Source organism: Diadema antillarum, unplaced genomic scaffold, assembly GCF_040938485.1.
Source record: "Diadema antillarum isolate AM-2024a unplaced genomic scaffold, OU_Dant_1.0 seq00001125_RagTag, whole genome shotgun sequence".
Classification (NCBI taxonomy): domain Eukaryota; kingdom Metazoa; phylum Echinodermata; class Echinoidea; order Diadematoida; family Diadematidae; genus Diadema; species Diadema antillarum.
The window spans coordinates 379,617-405,000 of NW_027271939.1; the positions used below are offsets into that span (position 1 = coordinate 379,617).

The window sequence follows — 25,384 nt, forward strand, 5'->3', positions numbered from 1 at the left end:
CTTTTAATCAGGTCAACGAATGTTTTGCTTTATTTACATCACAAATTTGCCCTGTCACATTGCGCAAACATCACCGAAGGGGGCGGGCCAGACTTCTATGCCGCGTCTGTCTCTGTAGTGCTCATGGCAATATGCAAATGTGCTATGGCGTCATCGGTTAAAACTTATCGAGGTCGGATATTATGAAATGTCACATGTAACAAAATCTTTAATCAGTGTCTGAGTTTGAGATCCATGACCTTGGGCAGATTATCACACACAGGCGAAAAATACATCACTTGAAGAGGCATAACAAAATCAAAACAAAATCGAGTTTCATAAAATATGTGAAGAACGCGTGCTATTTGAAATTGACTGTCGGAGAGCACACAGGCAGTTTGCGTCAGAATTTTGCTGTTTCAAATCATTTCATTAACAATTTTAATTCTCGGTGCTGCACATGTGGGGACACATTTCATACAATAACACTGTAAGTTGCTTCGAACGAACAACATGAGTGATCCATAAGAGGAACGAAAGAAAGCTCCCAAGAATTGAGAATTGCAATGCGTATTCTACAAACAATTTCTAAATATTTTGTCGAGCTTTACACACACAGATATCTTCAAGCAGTCGCGCGCGAACAAAACTGAGCAGTTATTTTTTCTCTCAAGATATCAATGTTTTCCCTTTTAAGGTCATTTCGCAGAAGAGAATCGGAAGTATATTCTTTCCAGTTTATCAACACAAATGCGGATACGATTTGTTGTCTTCAAAATCAGGGAAATGTACGTGCTCTTTCGTCAGTGTTCAGATGAATTCAAGACTAACTGGGCAATCAGCAATTGTCCTTCTGGTTGTGTGGACATTGTGCTCTTGGGGCAAACTATGCGCCGCACAAAATTCCGACTAAACAACAACAAGACTAACAACAAATCATATAGGTTGAAAGTATACACATAGATACTCAAGAGCAAAAAAACAAATCACTTTGACTGTACAGGTGGGCTAGATTGTTTGACTACCGTACAGCGACGTGGATGTACGGAATATAGTGAACGTTATATCATAGGTTTGTCACCTTAACAACTAAACTCACTATCTTCCATAGATATGAAACAACTATGTCCTGGAATGAGGGCAACGATGGAGCGAAACTTCAAAATAAGTATGTGTTAGATTTATGGAGGCTATACTTCCTTGCCATCAGAATGTAAATTTATGAAATGTCTAGATTATGGGATTTGATTTTCAGTGAAGCAAGTACGGTTAGGCAAAGTTTCGTAAGCACGACGCTGTGTCAACCTATAGTCATCTCCTGTTTCGTTTGCGAGCGCTAACCACGACGACGTGACAAACGCACATAAGCAGGGCTTAAGATCAATTTGCACTTTATCCTTTCATTGTTACCATGGATTTAAAATTTGTTCCAAGCCCCCGATTGAGCTTAGCTTGTCGTATCATATATCTCTCTGTAGCTCCGGCAGCAAACATAAGACGAGACGATAAGTAATATAGGCAATGGCAGAGAGAGAGAGAGAGAGAAAGAGAAGGGGGGGGGGGGGTCGAGAAAGAAAAGTAGAGAAACTGACAGAGGATACACAGAAGTTGATAAAAATGTGTGAGATAATCTGTTTGCACAATTACGATGGTCAATTTGCTAGAACTCTTGTCTCATTGGCTGCGGTATTTTGAGCTGAGAGCAAAGAAAAAACACCCGATTGTATTCCACGATGTTTTTTTTTTCTTCCAAACCTATACTTCATTCACTCTCTTGATGCAATTTTTTTCTGAATCAAGATTAACGTGACTTGCATTCTTGTTTACACAGTCTAAATACAATGTATAACTCTTTGAAAATATTCTTTCGTTCCGCTTGTGTCATTCTTAGGCTGTAATGAATGCATGTGCGTGTGTAAGACACTTGGTGGGTGTGAAGTTTCGTGTGTGTTTGTATGACGGTGCGTGTTCGCGATTCACGTCTGTGTAGCTGTGATCGATGAAAGGGAACTTTAGCCTAGATAGACGCGTTGCCGTTATTTCAAAAATGACCAAATTACGTGAAATGAATGAATGGATGCGTGAGGATTCGATGGTAGCATTATTACAGAATGTAATGTTTTGTGGGTTTTTTTTTTTCAAACTGACTTTTGTCGAACTTGTATAAGGACTTGTATAAGGGAGTAAGAAGATATTCCAAGAAGTTGTACAAACAGTATTAAACAGTTGTACCGACAGAGCTATTATAGCTGCCGTTGTAACATTTGCAGTACCCAAAGTGTGATGACATAGCCATGTATCGCGGCCTTGGAAACTGTAGTTCTAAACAATACTCACTTTGGATGGTCCGAATATACATGTATGTTAACACCATTGTTGCTAACGATGCCGCACCTGGTTCAACCCAAGTTATATAACAAAAGACTGTGACATCATCACTTCGGTACTCTGTAGCAATAACGGGAGTAGTAAAATTACACTTATTATTTCTGTCCTGAAAGAATTAGGTCCAGGCGGAGACCGTTTCCGTTAAACCTGTGCGATGGAAGTGGACATTATAGATGTTGGAATAGAGGTTCACGTTGTTTCCAAAGTATCCTAATAAAAGCTGACGTCGTGGTCTTGTCAATCATTCATCGTCGCCATCATCATCATCATCATCACCTCATCATCGTCATCATCGTCGTCGTCGTCGTAATGACACTAATAGCGAGCTTTAGATCTGCGACACGAACGCTAAGACGACGCTAATTAGGCCGAAAATGGTGTTCTGCACACGCGTGAGACAGCTTTTTCCTTTGTTCAACTCGGGAGACTGCGTCGTCTTTGCGTTCGCATCGCAGATCTAAAGTTCGCTACTCTCTCGACGGGAGTTATGCACTTATTGGCGATGACATAGTCACAGATACCGTCATTAGGAAATAATCACCTTACCAATCACCCTTAGGATTTACTTCAAAATGCCTGTCTTCGCGATTTTCGAGAATCTTGCTTTTCTATATGCTTCTGATTGCTTGAAATGTGTGCGTAGATAACGTAACGATAACTCTATTACTGTACAGCTTACCTCGAGGAAATTTACTGCCAAACGGGACAAATTGCTGTTATCTATACGTCTTCATCTCTTATTAAGAGGCCAATATGCGATTTGTGAATTGCGCGGCATGTAAACCGATGCGGACAATACAATTCAAAATTGAGATATCCAGTAAATTGTTCATTTCCGTTTCCGATGAAAAACAAAACAGATCAAACCAAAATTTCCCTTTCCAAACGACCAAAGGATTAATCAGATATCTTCCGAGGAAAGATAAACCACGAATCCTGTTATCTTTTCATCGTCAAGGTGAATGAAATTACAACCCGATATTGCTTCTGGTTCCCATGGCGACGAGTCAATTTACTGCTCTAGGAAATTTTCTTTGCGAAAAAAAGACTGATGCTGGCAATTTGAAGAAACTGCCTAGATTTTATGGCGCTGTTGGCCAGTGTCGTTTCGGGAGGGATTAATTTAATGTGTAATTTTGTATGTGTGTGACAGATTTTCTAATTTCTCTTGAAATTTTAAGTGTTGCGTTTCCACTGCTTTGTAAGTTTCCCCTGATCTCTTGCTTTCATAATAAAATAGATTTCTTGATCACGTCCAGACGCAATAGTCGTGATAGTTATTACTCAACTTAAATTGTACGAATCAAGTGGTAAGACGTATCAATAAACATCATAATACAGTACACCGTAATATTGAAACAATCCAGAAATACGATTTCGCACCGTTCTGGCCACGATTTAAAAAGTTTAATCATTGCCCACTTCTTCTTCTTTTTTAATCAAGGACTTGCATTTAACAACTGTTATAACTGTCCCTATGAATGGGTATAGATCATTTTACTCTTATATCTCTCTGACCCTTGTTCCAGGCTCGTCGGTAAAATATGAAGGCCTGCTATATTTCCTGGGTCCTTGTGGTGGCCTTTATCGTCGTACTCGCTCTAGCGACTGGGACGGAGGCTAAGAAAAACAGAAAACGCGACAGAAAAGGTAAGCTGGTGTTTGAAAAACATTTTTTTTTTTCTAACGAGAACGCTGCAGAAGATTGTTTGCGCGGAATAAATCAAACCGTTGCCTAGGTTACGAGTGCTTAAACACGAATTATATGTACGGGTACTAGATGCGAGGTAAAATGAGAGCTGTCACATTTATTTCCGCGTTGTTGTTTTTTTCATTGCCATCCTCTCTTACTACAGGCCTTTTTGGTGCAGCAAACACTACTTACCACGAGCAAATCATGCTGAGTTATATATAGATAGTAAAAATACCTGTCAGGCTGCTTGGCTTTTTGTCAGCGTATATATAGGCCTATATGCGTATGAGTATGTTTGTGTCTGTGCAAGTGTGACATATTGCTTTTTACCTAACTGTAAAGTTATTTTTTCTCGTTACACATTATTGGGAGGACATAGTCACAGATAAAACACTTTGATAGTGATCTGATGTGTATACCACGCAGATTCGGAAGCTAATTATTATCTTCCTTTTTCTTCTACGTCAGGCTTCCGTGACCGGTTTCTTCAAGCAGGTCATTAAAACATATCTGTTTAATTTTTGACTGTTAATGAAATATCATTATCATTTCTTATTTGATTTACGTTGTATCCATTATTGCATCATAGTATGTAGTTGATTTTTGTGTTCGATCTGACATTAATTTATGCTATATGAATAAGACTAAAGCATAAAAAACCCAGCAAGTAAGCAGTGTAAATGAGAAATCTAACTTTGTGTTCCTAAGCAAAGGTTGGGATAATATTGCTCATTGCTATTTGTCAATGTTTACATCGTAATATTACCTATTTATAGCGAACAGTCTAAGTCAAGTGAATGTTTTAGACTTGCTAAAAATTAATGTCCAGCGGATAAAATGCGAATTGCATATCCAATCGACTTCTTTATTGTCGAGCATGACTGGTGTTATGTGCAGAAAAGCAATCGTCAGACGTATAATTTCAGACAGAAATATGCACGCCTATAGATATTAACTCACAACAAATTAAAATAGCCTCGTATGCTATTGCGTTTTAGTTCCAGCAGAGGTTATTATTGCTGTTATAAAGATTTGTTATCTTTCTTGGAGATGAATTCGTGTATAGGTCGCCGAAGTTTACCACGTTGACAATTTCCTCATTTTGCGCGTTCGCCTCACGAAAAATTAATCCAGTTCGGTATTTCACTTTGCGCTTGAGCAGAAAGATATCATTTGTATCAACAGGGCATTACATGTTGTTTTTTAAATTCACTGAGAAAGGCGTCTGCAATGTAATGCATATTATTCAATTAATCCTTATAAATGGTACTTGCCAGCTTATCAAACTCACAGCAAAAGTGGTATTGGGCAATACCAATGAAAGAATTGTTAATGCACTGAAATGAAATGAATGCTTTCTCAAGTGTTGATTGACGGACCATTCTGGCCACCTGGTTTACTTTAAGTTCATCCTTTTGTTGGATCATGATTGACAAATTCCATAAATTGTTCTGTCGCTTTGAGAACAGGTGAAGTGTCCAATCAACTGAGAAAAAAATAGAAAGGTCATTTTGTACAATAATTATGCACATGAGCTAACTCCACACACACACACACACACACACACGCACGCACTTACCTACACATTCCTACACGCACCTGTTCTTGTTAGCAGCCAGGTACTTGAAATTAGCATACCTCGTGGCGTTCCTGTCCATTGTTGTTGACAATACGTGTGAAGAGAGTCATCAGGTGGAAAAGGTGTGCGCCATTCCAGTTATTTGCCTCCCCCTTTCTCTCTCTCTCTCTTCGCTTTGTGTCTTTTTATACCTTTAATATCGATTAATGGGGTTTCGATGCTGAGAGCGTACCACACCGACGTGTCGCATGCCTGCAAAAATATTACGTGGCGACATGCTCCAAGTTCCGTAAAACAGAGAGAGAGAGAGAGGATAGGAAAAACTGCTGTTGAAGTATGCACCCTGTAGCAGAGGTCGATTCTTTTTCATTTGGTTAGTTCCCAGCTACACCCGTAAATATTATGTGACTTCCGTTCCATATCAAACTTGATGTTGCAGCTGCTAGAGCTGAATATAACGAACGTGCGTTTTTATGGGTATCGAGTGTGGATAACTACTCCATAAAACATTATTCAAGTGCGCAATCCAGCATACGTGGGGCGGACAGAATTGCCTTCTTCGTTGAGGAGAAAGTAGACACAGTGTACAAACAGTGTAAAAGAGATAAAAGAATGCGTTTGCGGAAGTGGGCCTTAAAGTGGTTCCATGATATTTGCTCCTGCGACAATTGCTCCCATGAAATATTTGCACGCTAAGCCAATATCAATTCCACCCACAAACATAACCCTTACCCTAATCCTAATCCTCACATCAAACTAAACCTAAGACCCTATTACAACCCTAACACTAACCCTATTAAAAGTTCTTAAAGAAAATAAGACCGTCGCAGGAGCAAATGTCGTGCCATCCCTTAAAGGAGACTTCCAAATGATTTTCAGACTTTTGCATTTAAAAAGCTACAGATTGATTGGTCATAGGCGTTTTCACATCAGCCCGATAAAAATCCAAGCTCGAGATATTTTTCGCGATCGCAAATTAGCGCGCTATTTCATTTCCTATTCACATCAGCCCGAAAGAGAATTAGCCCGAAATTTTTTCGAGCTAATTCGACAGCTGAGCATGCGCAAACAGTGTCGGGTATACCAGTAGAGCGCGCTCTTTCAAAAGAATTACCCGCGTGATCGCCATCACACACGCTAGGCATGATGGGATGCATCGCGCTAATTTCTTGAGGCGATTTCACATTATCAAATAGCGCGCTATTTTGCAAATTATCCCACTATTCGGAAATTTCCCGAGTTGGACTCGAGATATTTTCTCGCTCAGAGCCATAAAATTAGCGCGATAATTTGTATTCACATTATAAAATAGCGCGCTATTTCGTGATCGGGTTTAATTTCCCAAGTCAGAAAATAGCGCGCTATTTCGAAACATCTGGCTGATGTGAAAACGCCCAGTGGATATAGAGTTCCAGAGCTATCATAATTATGATTGGGATAAGGAATAAGAATGTTTTCAAAATTCATTAAAAAAATCACAATCATTAACAGTGAACAAGGATGATGACATAGCAGCTTCACATAAGAATAAGTTGCTCGAGGAAGCAGAATAAAAGAAGAACGCGTGCATAAATTCTACACAGGTGAAGTTGTTCAGCAAGTAGTATTGTAATTGAATCAAATTGCTACACTATTGGGATATGAAATGAACCTGCTGTGCCATCATTCTTATTCAGTGTATTGGTTGTTTTTTTTCAGAGTTGGTTTCTCTGCTCAAGGACCGCAATCATTTCCACAAAACTATACATGGCACTATTGATATTGTATGTACAACGTGGTGTAAAATAACGTAAATCGTCTGGAATGTCGCTTTAATCATCTAAATATCGTTTAGGATCATCTTGTGTAGACGTATTTGCGTCTTTACTTTTTGATCGAATATGTGATATGGGGGGGGGGGGTATTTCACAAGAATTTAAGTCGATCTTGAATTTTGAGCTCAACTTGAAATTAGGCTATAGTAGGCTGCACCATGTGTTTTCAGTGACATTCTAACTTTCATGTAAGAATGGAAATTGTGGAGACTTTTTCGTACAGGCATTAATCAATAAAATAAAGCAAGGGACAAAGGATTTTTATCTAAATTTTGATAAGAATTTGAAGCGGATTTTGAAAACATTACTTAAAACTGCAAAAAGAAACCAATAGCATACCATAATTTAAGTCGGTTTTAACTTTTAAGTTCGACTTAAATTCTTCGTGAACAACCCCCTGTTTACTGTACAACGCACCATGTCTATAGAGAAAAGAATCGTAAAAAGGATTGTTACGTTGGGAGTAATCAATCTGAAAAGAGTGAAGAGAATGCCCTTTAGAAGATGAATAATGACAGCACTTTAGATCTACTCCTAAATTTGTTGAAGATGTTGACAATGTAAAATAAAGACTGATAGGAAGAGTGCAGAAAGGATACTGTGAATATCGAGACGGCAAGGTGCGACATGGCTGATGACGTAGTATAGGGAAACACCTTTGTATCGTCATCCTCAGGCGACAGAGAAACACAGAGAATCAAGAGAAACATCTAGAAGGGGAGGGGATATCAGAGAATGAGGGAGGGAGAGAGATTCTCTGCGTTCAAACTTGTCTCCCGAGAGGAGAAGAAAACAAGTGTTTTCCCCTCAATAGTCCTGATGGAGGCGAGTCTGAACACCGGGTGCGGGACGCGCACTGCCCGAAGCTTGGTCAATGCATATATGATTATATCACCCATTAACCAAGTGAGAATCACCAGCGTAAGAGTCAAATGCTAACATCAATGATGTTATGATGGTGTCTTTTCATCTAACCAACGTTCACTGCCTTCAACACATTCAGTTTCGCAATGCTGTGATGGATATTCCCTATTATTTCCATCGTCACCAGCGTCGTACTGTGGGACCCACGATTGATATCTAACAGTGTCTAAAAGAAAATTAAAAAGAGAAAGATATTTGTGTTGCTATTTCATGTTTAGACTTTCAGGCCTGAGTTAGCTTATTGCACAATGTCATTTGGTTTCGTACAGACTAGTGCACCTTGCTCTTCTCAACACGTTGTTTTGAATTGAAGCACTTACATGTTACAATGCTCTCAGAGTATTTCGTGAATTTAAGGTATCGACATATTGTAATCATTTTGCGAGATAATCTGCGATTTATGTTTGTAAATGGGGTAGAGCTCTACATGGTTGTCATATGGGAGTCATGTGTCTTTCGTGACAACAAGCAATGTTTGCTGGTTTTCTGGTGCGATACTACAACATTTTCGTCTTGTCTGGTCATTCGGGAAAAGCGATTATTTCACGTGATTGCAAATCGATGACGACATAATGGTAAACGGCTTTGATGGAAATTGTCTTCTCGCTGGATGACCGACTTGGCATCTTCCATTCCTATCTCTCTGGATTACAGACTCGGCATTTGCACAGCCAGACTTTGTCTCTCATGGGAAATTCCAGTAACACATACAGCCAGAGGCGAATCAAATAAAGTAGCCACTCTGCTCAGTAGACGTCTATTAAAAAGCGCGCGTAAAGGTGCGAAGTCGATTTATTTCAGGTAGAAAGAAAGCCCGCCATTCGACACTACTGAGAGCTCGGCAGACGACAGACTGTGTTATGTATGGAAGGCTAGCAAACATACAACAGTGCTTGTGAGTGAGTGTGTGTGTGTGTGTGTGTGTGTGTGTGCGTGCGTGTGTGTGTGTGTGAGAGAGAGAGTGTATGTGTGTGTGCGCCCAGAAGGAACTCAGCCGCAGGTGATATGTATTTGGAATAACGAACACGTTGAATCAGATCGTAGCCATGGCAACCAGAATGTCATTGTTAATCAGCCCGACACATCAGTCAAAGCCAGGCAAATATTTGCCGCAACATTTTCCAATCTTCTGCATTTCTCGTATGTCATTTTCCAACCGGGTGCAGGGTGAAGTAATCTAAACCACACTGCATTTTTTTTTTCCTCATCTCCTTTCATTTCGTCTTGGCACCATGCCAAGCGGCTGGTTTGTAACAAATCTGATCCTGCTGCTGATTTTATTTGCTGCTGATAAAGAATTTAGCGACGTGATACTTATCTCACTTACAGAACTGCTTATATTTCCAATTACTCATCCTCTTTTCTGCGCCAGCTTGTTCTGTTGACTAAGATAGTTTTACTAAATTGCAGCTATGAATCAAGTGAACAGAAAGAGATTTTTTTTTAAAAGTATCTCGATCTTATCAAATTCTCACTTTCCATATACTCTGAATTTTTGTCAAGATTTTTAATCACATCATAAGCGTACTCTCCCAGCGCGTCGAGACATCAGAGCTCTGTTCACATGAACAAAAAATATTCAAGTTATCATACGACGCATGAAAAAAAGGCAAAGTATATGAGCTTTCAATATGAGAGGAAAGAATAAAAGGAAGGACATCTGAAGAGAGAATGCAGTGCTTTTGCTTCATGGTAGCATAGCAGCGATTGGATTAATACAAGACCAGCAAGATGGACGCCCCTCTCGTTAGTCTCAATACGCCTCTGAAAAATAAATATCACAGTTTGGCCTCGGACCTTTTTGATATTCTTTCTAGAGCATTCAATCTTTGCCTTGTTAAAACAAATTGATGGTCATTGGGGAAGTGGCCTTGTCCTGATTATTTTCCCATTATAACCATGTAGTTGTAATGACGATAGTAGTAAAAGTTCTATGATCCTGTGTTGGTTTCGTATAAAATTATATTTTCATATCTGCTTTGCTTTTTCTCAACAAGAAACTGCTTGTTTAATGCCATGCTATATTATGCCACTGAATGAGTCGAAAGCAGTATGCTCAAAAGCAGCGTAGTCTAATACGAGCTGGTTGAAATAATATATTTGAAGAGCCTAAGCGCAAGACGGGTTAATCGCCATTTTTTTACACTTCTTAAAGTAAGTCCATTATCAGATATAGAGCAAAATGAATCTTTCCAATAATACCTCACTTGATGCATAACAAGGAATATTCTTGAAGTTAGGATTAAAAGTATCCCATATTTTGTGATTATTTTCTTTGGTTTTATAGCAGGTTTAATGTCAAATATCTGAAATTGACAAGAATGGAGTTAACTCGTTTTCCATTAAACTCTTCATTTTATTTTATTGTTTAAAGTCACAAATCTGTGTGACGTGGTGATTTTTCTCCGGTTTGAATTTCACAATAAGGTTTAAAAAGTTTATGATGCTGGGCCCACCAAAGATGGTTTGTGACATCCAATAGTGATATAGGCCCCTATACGTTATAACAAACTCTAATTAGCTGGGGATCTGTTTATTCATGCGTACAGATATAGTCTAATCTAATATCAATTCTGATGTGGAGTGCATAGAATGTGTGTGTATTTATGAGTAATTTAAAGTCCTATTTGTTTAGCAGTGCATTTTGAAGACCAGTCCCTTTTGAAGGCAGACTTTCATGTCCTTTTTTTTCCTGCTTTTTCATCTTCTTCTATTACGGTGTTGCACTTGCGTCTTCAGTCTTTTTGCTTCGATTTAAAGCGCCTTGAGCATTTAATTAAAGTGGAGAATGGCGCTATAGAAATTGCATGTATTATCATTATTATTGTTATTAGCATTCAGAAATGTGAACAATGTGCTGAGTGAACGCGACGTACTCTATTTTTTTTTCTGATCGATTCTGATCGAAGTCAGAAAAAAAAAGAATGCCAACACTTGGTCATTGTGTGTCTAGATGTGTGTGTATGTGTGGGTTTGTACCCATAATGTGTGTCTTGTCATATGTATACGTCCACGTTGTTTAGACTATCTGGAGTAAAAAAAAGTATGTATATATATATATATATATATATATATATATATATGCCATCGGTGACATTGTATTTTTGGCGGTTGGTTTCAACAACTCTTTGTTCTGCCATTAACCATTAGGCTTAATGAATTCGTCAGTGGAAAATGTCTTTGCTAATCACCCTGAAGAATTTCTCTCGGAGCCTTTTTTGCTCACTCTCTCTCTCATGTCTCTCACGTCTTCTCTCCCTTTCTTTTCCTTCCTCTATTTTTTCTCTCTCGCTATTTTTCTCAGTGGCTCTCCTTGTTTCTCTCTCCCTCCCTTCATTGTTGTAATTTAACGGATCAGCGATATTGGTTTATCCTTCTCTTTTCAGCTCCTTTCCATCCCCTTTTCTTCTCTTTCTCCTATCGGTGAAATCTCTTTCACTGTCAGTGATATGCCATGGCATGCACACCTCTCCCTCCCTCCCCTGACCCCCCTCTCTCTATCTATCTCTCTTTCTCTTTGATTTTATTTTTTTTTTACTTTGACCCATCAGCCATATTTTTTTATGACTCTTTGTTCGAATTTCGTTCAATGCCACATAATTCACTTTCACAAAACCCCAAAACATTATACAAAGACAAACAACATTATTATACACAAGCAAGGTACACAGATATGTCAAATCGTACAGAATCTTACAACGTGACTCATGTCATCAAAACCGAAATCCTTTTTTTTTTAAAACACACATACATTCTCGCAAAGTGCCCAAAACTGGGGACACGAAAATAGTAAAGTCGAATATTACCAGTATCTTCCAACACACAAACAAACACACACACACACACACACACACACACACACACACACACACACACACCATTCTTATAATGCGTTGAAGACAGTCGTATCATATCGTACGTTTTTATATCTAAGTTTCGAGTAAGTTGCCATTTTTTTGGTGCCAGGTAAAAATGGCAGAGGTGAAAACGGCAGAGGTAAAAATGGCAGAGGTAAATAATTATGTGGTAAAAATGTCAGAGGTAAAGTTGTCAGTGGTCGAAATGTCAGTGGTCAAAATGCTAGAGATAAAAATGCCATTGATAAAAATTTAGTCGTTGAAATGTGAGAGGACGAGGTAAAAGTGACAGATTTTTTTTTCTTCATGTTTCTGACACCTTTCTCGCAATACGCGCTCAGGGGCGGATCCAGGGAAGACTGCAACCGGCGCACGCCCCCCCCCCCCTCCCCTTTATTTTTGTTGAAACAAAAGAAATAAAAAGAAAAGAATGGGGGAGGGGTGCGTGCGCCCCCCTTTAATTTTGTAAACGCGCCCCCTCTTTACGGAATTCCTGGATCCGCCCCTGCGCGCTTTTAGTGCCTTCTTCTCCTGAAATAAAGCACGGGGGAGACCGGGGAGAAATGGGACACGGGGAGAAATATGGGACACTCATGTAACTTAAAAAACGCTCGGCCAGTCAACAATCCAATTATATCAGTAAAAAGATGAGCCTCGGTACACCTGAAAATGGACATATTAACCACTATACAGCTCTACAGGTATCTTGTCAGTAAAATATCAAACTCACTTTAGATCTGGTAGGTCCTATACTATATTAATAAGTATCTTAAAAAGTGTGCAAACTTCTGAAAATAAAATTGCTTGATAACAGACATGCAGGTATGAAAAATAATATTATTGGCACGGATCTTTTACTGTTTCCATTTGGTTTCCGTTACCACTGGGAGAAATTTAATAAGGCAGTGTTACATTTCTCCCCGCGGCACATGCAAAGAGAGTCTTGCAGAGCTTCAGCGATCCCTGTGTAAATTGAATCGCGATCATATGGTAGTCATCTACCTGGATGGGATTGGATTGGATTTTCTTACTGTTGTTGTATAACGAGGGAACAACGTCATTTTCGGTGGCTGAATCTACCAATCTTTAGCAACACACCATGTTGATAACATAATGGAATCTGACTTTGGAGCAACAGCTAAGTTTGAAAGGCATCAAACATTTACATTTTTTCGCCTGCGGATTCGTTCAACAATGATTGAAAGAAATTCCATGGCAAACTATCAGTTTTTACTCTCACTAGAACAGTTTATTGCTAAAGTTCGTCTCCAGTTTTAATAAGCATAAGTTTGTAAAGTGACCCCAAAGTTTTCATTAAACTTCGAGATTTTTGTTTTTGCGCCATGTGATACTTGAATAATGTAATAAAATATTTTGCAAGAGCTTATTTGTTTTTGCGCCGTGTGATACTTGAACAATGTAATAAAATATTTTGCAAGAGCTTACTTATGTCTGCCGATACATCTGCTGTAGTTTGTTTTTTGCGTTTTGTATTTTTACTTCTACATTATGTCGTGATCAGGCCTTGTGAGATAAATAGGCTCCTACGAAACCTGAATGTAAGAAAATAATATTGAACAGGTAAAAAATTAGCGGTTTGCTTCGACTATGTCTCCTTCACTTCTTTACACTAAACAGTTCAAGAAATGAAAAATAATGACAATATACTAGCCTGGACGTGGGCGGAATTCGTTTGTGTAAGAGTGTGTATGTGAGAGTATGTACTAGGTGTTTTAAAAAACATTTCCCACTTTTGATTCTTGATAATTCAAAAACTATATATCAGATAACACTGTCATTGATATGAGTGATAGCTGAATAGTGTACAATTTGGTTGAAGGTGGTTTAAATATGAAGGCATAAATAAGTTTCATGAAATCCATGATTAATTTCACAGTTAGGTTCCAGACTTTGCTCTATTTTCAACCCTCTGTACAAAATGTCACTTTGCACAGGGGTCAATGGGTGTGTATGGGAGTGTGTGGTTAACACCCTGACAATGGTCCTGAACAATGGCCAGGGTTTGAATGCTTCATTATTCATTCATGAGAAATTCCACTATCACAGCTAGTCTTTATTCAGCCTCTGGCAGTATCTGTGTAAAGTCAAACGCCTGTCGATACTGTCGTTGAGTCGCGTCAGTGCTCTCCCTACTTCTGAAAAACAAAATTACAATGAATGCCTTAATTCTGTTCTATCGTAAACGTGGTGACAGGAAGTAAAGAAAATCAATTAGAGTATTATATACACTTGTGTATATGGAGCCTTAAATAAATCTATTCTGAAACAAATCGCCCCAAATAATGACAAACGCTGCTGAACTCTTTACCAAAAATGATCTCTTTTTAACGAAAAAGCGAAAAATTTGTCAGACTATTTAATTAGTAGACAGTTGTATTAAAATGAGGAACTTTAGATCATTTATGCATATTCATATCCAAAATTTAGTGATATGTGAAGCAAAATTTGAAAATGATTGCCAGATGGAATGAAATGTGGTGTTTGCAAGCACTTTACCGTGCATGAATTCAGACTAGCAGTGCCCAGGGCAATCCACATGAATTATTGATTAAGCATTCATGTGACAGGGAGCGCCAGACTGAAGCCTAGTCAACAGGTGGTTCAGGCATGTCCATCGTTCAGGGCCATTGTCAGCACACACTCACATACACATCATTGGTTCCTGTGCGAAGTTTAATTTTTGTACAGAGGGTTAAAATTTGACCAAAATCTGAAACCTTACTTCAAAATCAATCTTAGATTTAATGAAACTGATTTATGCTTTCACGTGCAAATTACCTTCAACCAAATTGTACACTATCCAGCTATTACTCATATCAATGACAGTTTTATCAATTGAATAGTTTTTGAAATATTTATGATCAAAAGTGGGAAATGTTTTTTGAATCACCTAGTATATCTGCGTATATGTTTATTCCAAAAGTGGGTTCGTGTGTGTGTATGTGTGTGTGTGTGTGTGTGATAACTTCATTGGGCGAAACAACGTAGGATTATACTGTTTAAGGGCTTTGCAGCATTGTTGGAACCCCCTTATAATGATAGATAATAATAATAATGATAATAATAATGATAACAATAATAATAATAATAATAATAATAATAATAATAATAATAATAATAATAATAATAATGATAATAATAATAATAATACTGAATAATAAAATAATTTCCCATAGGACTACCAGGCTCTTAGCTGGTTTATTATTTCTCTGCACACAGACAGATTACGCCACTGCACTTGAATCAAACTCAGAATAATGAGAGTGCTCTAATCTCTTTAAAACATAATTCAATCAATATTCTTCAAACCCGCAATTTGGATTTGAAAATTCGATAAATACAGTTTGCTCTGGCTAGGTTATCATTCAAAACCTCTTCATACGTTTATATCTGACGAAATCGCTCTCATTACGTCTGACATTGTACTTCTGCCATCTTTACCTCTGCCATTTCTACCTCTGCCATTTTTACCCCTGCCATTTTTACCTCTGCCATTTTTACCCCTGCCATTTTTACCCCTGCCATTTTTACCTCTGCCATTTTTACCTCTGTCATTGTTACCTCTGCCATTTTTACCTCTGCCATTTTTACCCCTGCCATTTTTACCTCTGCCATTTTTACCCCTGCCATTTTTACCTCTGCCATTTTTACCCCTGCCATTTTTACCTCTGCCATTTTTACCCCTGCCATTTTACCCCTGCCATTTTTACCTCTTCCATTTTTACCCCTGCCATTTTTACCTCTGCCATTTTTACCTCTGCCATTTTTACCTCTGCCATTTTTACCCCTGCCATTTTTACCCCTGCCATTTTTACCCCTGCCATTTTTACCTCTGCCATTTTTACCCCTGCCATTTTTACCCCTGCCATTTTTACCTCTGCCATTTTTACCTCTGCCATTTTTACCTCTGCCATTTTTACCCCTGCCATTTTTACCTCTGCCATTTCTACCTCTGCCATTTTTACCTCTGCCATTTTTACCTCTGCCATTTTTACCTCTGCCATTTTTACCCCTGCCATTTTCACCTCTGCCATTTTTACACCGAACCATTTTTTATACCCCCGCCAAACGAAGTTTGAAGGGGGTATATAGGAATCAGCGGACGGTCGGTCGGGCGGTCGGGCGGTCGGGCGGTCGGTCCGTTGCAAATCTTGCGTCGCGAACTACTTCCTCAGTTTTCAACCGATTCCCATAAAACTTGGCACAGATGTGTGCCTTGGGTTGTAGATGTGCAAGACGTATTTTTTGACAGTACCCAAAAGTACGTTGCCATGGTAACGGCATATTATGGGCAAAACTGGGTACAAATCTTGCGTCGCGAACTCCTCCCACAGTTTTTGATCAATTTTTATGAAATTAGGTACAGATGTTCATCTGAATATGTTAATGTGCAAGACACATATTTCCGCACTGGCAAAAAGTGCGTTGCCATGGTAACGGCATGTTATTGGTAAAATATAGGGCAAAATGCTTCATGGCAAAACTGCTTCATCAGTGTTCTTCCAATTCTCATGGAATTCATATTGAATGTTTGTCTTGGGATATAGGTCAGCATGACACATTTCTTGACAGTGACAAAAAGTATGTTGCCATGGTAACAGCTCACATATTATGAGCCAAAATGATGGAAGATTTTGTGTTGCAAACTACTTCCTCAGTTTTTGCCCAATTTCCATGAAACTTGGTACAGATGTGTGCCTTTGGTTGTAGATGTGCAAGACGCATTTTTCGACAGTAGCCGAAAGTACGTTGCCATGGTAACGGCATATTAATGGCAGAAGATCAAGGAAAGATCTTGCGGATTTAACTACTTCCTCAGTTTTTTTACCAAAGCTTATGAAATGTTGTTTTGACCAAAGCTTATGAAATGTTGTTTGGCGGGGGTATAACCAGTCGCTGTAGCGACATTTCTAGTTTTTCTATTCGCCACGAACTTTAATGATCTCATCTTTGTTTCTGTTGCATGTCGACAGCCTCTGGGAGTGGTCTGTATGCATACGTAAATAAATTTTTAAACTAATTGCTTTCTTCAAGTTTCTTTCTATTTACTTATTGTCATCATGAGTTTATTGTTTTCATTTAATAAAGGCACCAATCTTCCTCCTCCATTGTGTCTTCGCCATCGTGACAAAGAAAATTCAGACAGGTAGAATGAATTGATGAGTTGAGTTATGAAGAAGCAGGATGACTGCTCGGAACAAAACGATGAGTAATGGCTGATATAGTGTCTCTTCATTGTTTCACCTGTAGCAGCAAAACTTGAATGTGACTTGCAATATTCACTGGGACAGATTTTCATGTGAGGGAAGTCAAAAAGAAAGCCATTACCCAATAAACTAGGCTATTACGGTAAACGATACACTCACCATGAGTCACAAAAACGTTATAACATTAAACTGTCGTCAGACATTTGGATAGATATTTCTGCCCTGCTATATTTTCATTAGAGACTATCTAAAGTGATTTGTGGATCAACTCAAGAAGCATAATTATGCTAACAGTAACTATATAAGAATGATATGACGACAATGTGAAAAAAATACAATAAAACCATCGCGCGGCTCTTTGGTGGCGAGAATGCTGAAGTAAGAACACCACAAGAATGCCAGGTACGATCCGGTGTTATTTCTTTTTGACCCGGAAGAAGTCCTGATAATGTCATCGAGGGACATTTTTGGAAGTTGCTACTTATTGTAAATTTGCGCTTGCAGCAAGGACACCCACTCCCGGTCAGGTGGTGAAGAGGAGATAAGGAAATAATTAAACTCGACCGAGTCGAAATGAGACTTAGACAATAAGGCAAAGAGTGAACAATATATGACTATATTATTATATGATTCTTCTATTTATTTATCTTTTTTTGTGATTATTGATGCTTGAGTATCAGAAGTGTTTCAGAAAAGTTTAAAGTAGATCCGTTACCGTATTTGTGTACTTGAAATAATCACAAAGTATATTGTTTCGTGCAGAGTATTGTGAACATGATTTCCTTAAAAAAACACCCACATTGTGTGTGTGTGTGTGTGTGTGTGTGTGTGTGCGTGTGTGAGTGCGTGTGTATGTGTGTATGTGCAAATTCAAATTGCGTAAGATGTATTGTTTAATGTATTATTTAATTTTGAAGCACTTAGTATGTATGGCATTGCTGTACTGTATGGTATTAGCTACAAACTATACACCTTTGTCAATCTTCGTCCTACTAAGGCATGGGAGAAGTTTCGGCATTCCTATAGATAAGAAAAGACTTTAAGCCGGCACATTTAACTTAATTTAACATTTAACTCTGTTCGCCTCCTGGCAGCTTATAATGTCTCAATTTAGCGACACTAATTGGCATAATGGAGGTCACCATTTGGCGTCTTAATGTTATCTGTCCGATTTCATGTTGGCATTTTCAGATCAGACCCCCCTTCTTGCTCGGTGACCTCGCACACACGAAAACGCACACACATGGACACATATACACATACTGCATACTAGTACTCCACATCTCACTGTATTGTACACACGCACAGAAAGAAAACCACATACACACACAAACACATACACACACACACACACACACACACACACACACATATATATATATATATATATATATATATATATATATATACATATATATATATACATATATATAAATATAATATATATATATATATATATGTATACTCATCATCTCACACTACTTTAATACACACAGAGAGAAACACACACACCCACACACACGCACACACACACTGAAACACACACACGGAGGCAAAACGCTCGCTTTATCATCTTCCTTGCAGCCTTTAGATTTTATCTGTTCTTGTTCTTGCCCCATACATCCCTCTTGGTTGGTGCTACTTTTAATCTGTCATCCCGCAGCGCCGTCCTCCACCAACAGTTACGAGTGTCCGGATTGATGAGTTGCAATCATTTCCCTCTCATCTTATCTTCACCCCCTCCCCCCACCCCCCGCCTATACCACCACCACCACACACATATCCTTTCTCACATCTTTTTCTGTGCCACATCTTCCTGAGTTCTCTTCCTTCTTTCATTTTCCTTGTCGCACGTAATTGCACCAATCCTCAATTAACCCACTGCGCCCGAGAGCCTCGTGGCTGCCGCGCAGTCTATATGGAAATGACAGAATCTCAATTAATATAGGATCCAGGTCTTAAATGCGAATGTCCGTGATTTGTGTAATGTCTGGTGTATGGTGGATAAGATGTAAAATCGCTGAGTCTTGAGAGAGTGTGGCATTTCCTTGCTTGTATATTTCATACATTTCGTAGTAATTTGGTTATAATTGAAATATGGGGAAAGTGAAAGCCGCCTAAAGCAAAAAGCCATCAGGTGAGCCCTTAAAGGATCCCTTAAGAGCGCATACAAAACAACATTGGGGCTTTGGGGCTGTGGTAGCAAAGCGTAAATGAAAGTTGGGAGTCCGTGTTATTGACGTCATGGAACATAATTAAAGCGGGCCATGCATTATAGTCAGACACACCATTGTATGAATACCCGACATTTATACGTGTACACACACTGCACAAAGTAACATGTCTACACCTGCACAAAGCACACATACAAAATGGAATAGACATAGGAAAATGGGTAGATGGAGACGATGTGATTGTTAATGGCGGAAAGAGTAGAAGGGACAGAGAAATTGGTTTTCAAGAGAGAGAAGAAAATTGATAGATAGATAGATAGATAGATAGATAGATAGATAGAATAAGAGGTGTCAGGGAAGGGGGAGATAAGGGTGGGGGCGGGGTGTAACCTCCACCATGGAACTTAGTATACAAATTAGTTAGTCGTCTGCAATTACTCTATCTGGCGGCTTAAGTAGCGGATGTGTTCGTTTAGTTGAGCAGGCGTGAAGGACAATTATTGCCATCGCTAAAAATCCTTTTCTCGACGTGTGTGCACAATGTATGTAGGCCTAAAGGATCAAAATATACTATGTATTTCGTAATGCATTCTCTCTTCTTTTTTTTTTTTTTGATGCTTAAGTTTTTCATGTCATCGGAGTAATTTGCTCTTCATCCTACTGCAGTGTTCGGATGTCTTGAGTATTTCGTTCGAACCTGAGCGTGTTGAGCGTGCATTCCATCTGTTCATCAGTTGTGCTATATATATAGAGGTCGAATAAAGTGTTCACAGTACTGAAGACGTGTGTTTGCACGTGTGCTTGTATGTGTGTGTATACGTGTGTTTTGTAATATTTGTATAACTCTCAACCAATGGCGCACCATCCATCCAAGAACATGATAATGATGTCGACATTAAAGGGGAAGGCTAGTAACTGATCAGTGGGAATCAGTGGAAATGCTGGGAGATGATTGTTCCAATCCTTATGGGATTCATTCAAGAGTTCATTGTATATCTATTGTTGTGTGAAAATGATTTGCTTCAGAACGGTCTCATATTCAAGTAATGTGCAGATTAATGCTCCGTCACTGACCAGGGACGCTAACCTGGAAGCATTAAACTGCACATTATTTGAATATGAGACCATTCTGAAGCAAATCATTTTCACACAACAATAGATATACCATGAACTCTTGAATGAATCCCATAAGGATTGGAACAATCATCTCCCAGCATTTCCACTGATTCCCACTGATCAGTTACTAGCCTTCCCCTTTAAAATTCATAGCCAATTCACCAAGTTATCTGGTCGAGTTCCCCCCCCCCCACCCCACCTGCTCCAAACACACGTTTCGCTGGCATATTCACATGCAGTCATTATACTTCAATGTCCAACGAACAACTCTTTTTCTAATAGCCGACTGGCTGACACATCAAAATTTTTAACATACCTTTATGATATTACAATGTAAAAATCAACATTTCAGATGTGTCACTCCTCCAGCCATTTTAAATGTTAAATTCAACACTCCAAATGTGGGATTTTCCATTTCATTATTTTTAGCTAAAAATGTAATGGTAAATTAAACATTTTGAGTTTTTTATTCAATATTTGCAAGAGCTTCGAGGAGTGACAACATTTAAAATGTTGGGTTTACCATCTCATTTTTTAGAGTGGACTGACAACTATAGTAAAGTTATCCGAGTATTACCTGACAAAGCAACAACCATTGTATGCAAGCGTCACATTCCAAGTATTGGTATGCATTTTATGGACATTTACATGCTGGTGGAATAGCTTGTGAATAGGTCCTGCGTCCCGAGGTAAGATGATGATTGATTTGAATATACAAGTCAACAGACCTGTTAGTCAAAATTGTCTCACGTTGTCATGGGAACATGTTCCATAAAGCGATTGTGTGGACGCCGTCATTAGCATACAATAATCGCTATATCCGTAAACAGCACGCAAGAGCTGATGACTGGGTGTCCATACGCCGGACATCTAACCGTGTGGGATAACTTTTTAATCAAGTGTGATGTTTCTGTATACAGTCACGACTTATTGCGGAAACGCAGAAAAAAATGAAACGATATCATAAAGGGGAAAATTGTAACGGAAAGAATTGATGTAGCAACATTACTGATCAGGAATGCTGATTTTAAGAGGTGCTGGTGGTTTGAGAACAGCAATGTTGCAGACTTATGAGAAGATAATTATAATTATGAGGAGAGGAGTTACAGAATCCTCGCATTGGATGAAGTGAAGGCATGACTGCTGGCAGTTAAGTTTTAATTTCTTCGTCTTGTGACCAGAATGACTCATGCGTGAATCAGCACCCGACTTTATTTTGCCTTTATCACCTGCAATATACATCTACAAGGTGATGTGTTTGTAGGACAAAAGCGATTATTTCATATCTCAGTAACGGGTGATTGAATTCAAAAGAAGCCAAAAAGCTGAAAAGTGCATTTCTGTTGTAAAAACGTTGATGTCCCTAGTGGAGACGAACATGAGGTTAAGGATAAGATTTTCCCACTTATTCGGATTATCAATGCCAAAATGTATTCATTGCTACGCTTGCGCAAGGTTTGATTCTATTTATGACAGTGCCCTTTTTTACAATCGTTCCCCAAGAAAATACTGTTTGTGGCATGCGAACATCTGCCACTGTAAAGTGCAATTTACGCTGCAAAAATGGAAAAGGCTGGCTGCTCTACTAGATGGTATTGATAACAAAATTAAGAATGTCGGAAGCCTTCCTGTATATTTTTACGCTTTGATTGGATTTCAGGGCTAATTTTCTTAGCTTCCAAACGATTTGTTGTGTTCTGTTGTTTGTTGGTGCTGGCATTGTTTCCCGTGTTCCAGATACACCTAGCACTCCTGAGGTATGTCATACCTAATTGACAACTGATGGTTTTATAAAACGATGATGGCCCTTTCTATTTTTGGGATTCAGTAAATCTCTTTTCGGGGGTGTGGTACTATATTCAATTTCCCCTGAAAGATTGAAGATTCATCTTTGAGTACAGCGCTTCGACAAACTGAAAAAAGAGGCTGATAGACCATCGTTCGTGTGTCCAGTGCTTTTTTTAATTTCCGTTCCGTCAGCGAACTAATAATCATCCTATTGTGATGCCGCTTTCTCAACTGAGCTAGTGAAATAGCAGTGATTCTTTAGCTCTCCGCCTGAATTAATCTCGACATTTTAAAGAGAACAGCATTTTCTCAGATGAAGCGGGGTAAAGCCGTACGGGTCCTCTTTTTTTATCAGTGTGACTTGAAGAGTCAACCACTAGTATAATCATTTAATGGATCATGATAATTCCGCGAGTTGCAGAAACGCACCTCGATTGCGTCACATTTCTGGTCGTCTGCTCTTAGAACGCTCTCCCTCCCATGATACACCGTTGCCCGGTCGTTGAGCCGTCTGGAATTTCGATACCGGATTTTCCATTATTAATGACAAAACGGCGCATGCTTTGTGTGTACTCACATGACCAAATCAAAACAATCATTTGGGGATTATCGCATTGACACCTCTGTGCCGAATGGGGGCGTAGCACGTTATTACGATGACGTCATACAGCCTTAACGTGACGGAGATACGTGTGTAGATAGATGGTTAATTGGCGCACGAAATGGAGGTGTGTGGCGCCGAAAATATGATAGTGGGAGTAATCTTGATGGACGGTAGCTGCTCTTACCCGATGGGCTAAAAGGTTAATGGTTCATTTATCTTGACTGGCAGCGGTTTGTACACAGAGTTTGAGAAATGTTTTCCCGGAATTTGGTAGGGTATGATAGCCCTACATAATTCTTCGAGATGACTGAATTCTGATCCGAAAGTTTCCCCACCACTTTCACATTATTATCCGCATCATTCTTGTGTGTTTGTTTGTTTGTTTGTTTGTTTGTGTGTGTGTGTGTGTGTGTGTGTGTGTGTGTGTGTGTGTGTGTGTGTGTGTGTGTGCGTTTACGTAGGCGTCCTACTTGCAGGTCATTCACTGCAATTTTCTCCGTAGATTCAACGAGCCATTTTCGCGATTACATTTTGTCATGTTGGTTGATGGGGGTTTGGGTCGTTATGGTAACATTGTCGCCAGCTCATTTTGAGAGTTTGCTCAGGCCAGTGCAGTTCATTGACTCTACTTTATTCATTATGTGTACTTCTCGCAAACTGTGTCATCATGCACTACACACATACATACATACATACATATATCAACTGTTCATAAAATATGTATCATACGTGCATACATAATAATGTATAACGTATCTTTTAAGGAGGCAGGAAGACTCAGAATGTATTCATTGTAAGCCTACTACATGTAGTACTCATGTGAATAAAATGTTGACTTTCATTTTAATCAAACATATCTGCTCTGTTTCATGAATAACAATAAACACACACACACACACACACACACACACACACACACACACACACACACACACACACACACACACACACACACACACACACACACGCACACTGATTTGCTCTCTAATACCCAAAGCAACTCGTCTGCGTATCACTTCAATGGCTTTAAGGTGGTGGCCCACACAGAGATCATGATCGTCGTCAAAAGGCAAAGGCTATACTGCTACATTTACAACGTCTACTGACAGCTATTGCTCGCCTCCACGAGCCAATAGATGGGAAAAATCCAAATATTTCTTGCAATGCATTTTCCCGATGAAACCCTTACGGTGCTTACTGCCCTCCTGCGACGTGCCCATCGACGCGGGATTACACCTCCTGTGACTGCCCCCATCGACGTGGGGGTGTTGATCCCGCTCAGTTATGCTAGACCACACACTTGAACCGTTATCATTTAAATATGGTTTTCTCCTGATGGCTATTTCATACAGTATGGTACCCCTGATGATAAAGTTTATGACATTTCCGTCAGTGAACGTCGAAGTTGTTATTGCTCATATAATCATATTTCATATTTAACGCGGACTACCCCATTATTATTTCATATTTCATTTCTCAGCTTAGTCGTGTCATGTTAACGCTTACCATAAAAAGCAGATTATTAACTATTTCACATAATATGTAACATTTGTTACATGCCTGCTACAACGAATTCGAAATGTCTTCATTCCTCCTACTTTGTCTCCTGGTTGGATGGTAATAATGGTAAGAGGGATCGTGTTTAATATCTTATGTGGATAATTTGTTTGTTTGTTTTTTTTTTTGCTTCTATGATAAGTTTCACTTATTACTGTACCCGGGGAAAACATAACGCCAAACCGAATCAAAGCCCATTTGGGTCGTTTAATCGAAGTGCAGTCTCATAATGCATTATATTAATCATTATCATGTATTAGTTTGTAACCAATTTTGTAAATTTCGATCATTCTCCATTGTAAGAATATAGCAATTGTCGATGAATAGTTTAAAGTATCGAAATTAGGAAACCGAAGAATACTTGACTAAACCAACACAATGTGTACCAATTTTGTTGTACAAAGAACCAATTTTATGAAAATATGGAATATAATTTGCCTGTGAAAGTACTTTGCCCCTAGTGTTTGTTGTCGATCTAGATTGTTTCCCGCCAATTTCGCCTTAGAGATGATCGTATCAAATCAGGCGGAGGATACACAATGACGTCCTGTACACGAACAAGACGCTTAAAAAACATACACCTTAGTTCAAATATTGTGAGTGAGGAAGAAGGGGGTATTGTTTGACTCGCTACTATACAGTTCCTCCCCTCGAGCGCCCATTTTGCACGGCAAAAATCACCT

The 25,384-nt window shown here is 39.0% G+C and overlaps 1 protein-coding gene across 1 annotated transcript in view; it reads left to right on the forward strand.

Moving 5' to 3' along the window:
- The window catches only part of LOC139743964 (uncharacterized), a 97,745-nt gene that overhangs the window by 56,228 nt on the left and 16,133 nt on the right, over nt 1–25,384 (forward strand). Inside the window, exon 2 of the mRNA XM_071654429.1 lies at nt 3,897–4,017. Within this exon, the coding sequence (XP_071510530.1) occupies nt 3,912–4,017 (106 nt within the window). The 5' untranslated portion in view covers nt 3,897–3,911. The remainder of the gene's footprint in view (nt 1–3,896; nt 4,018–25,384) is intronic.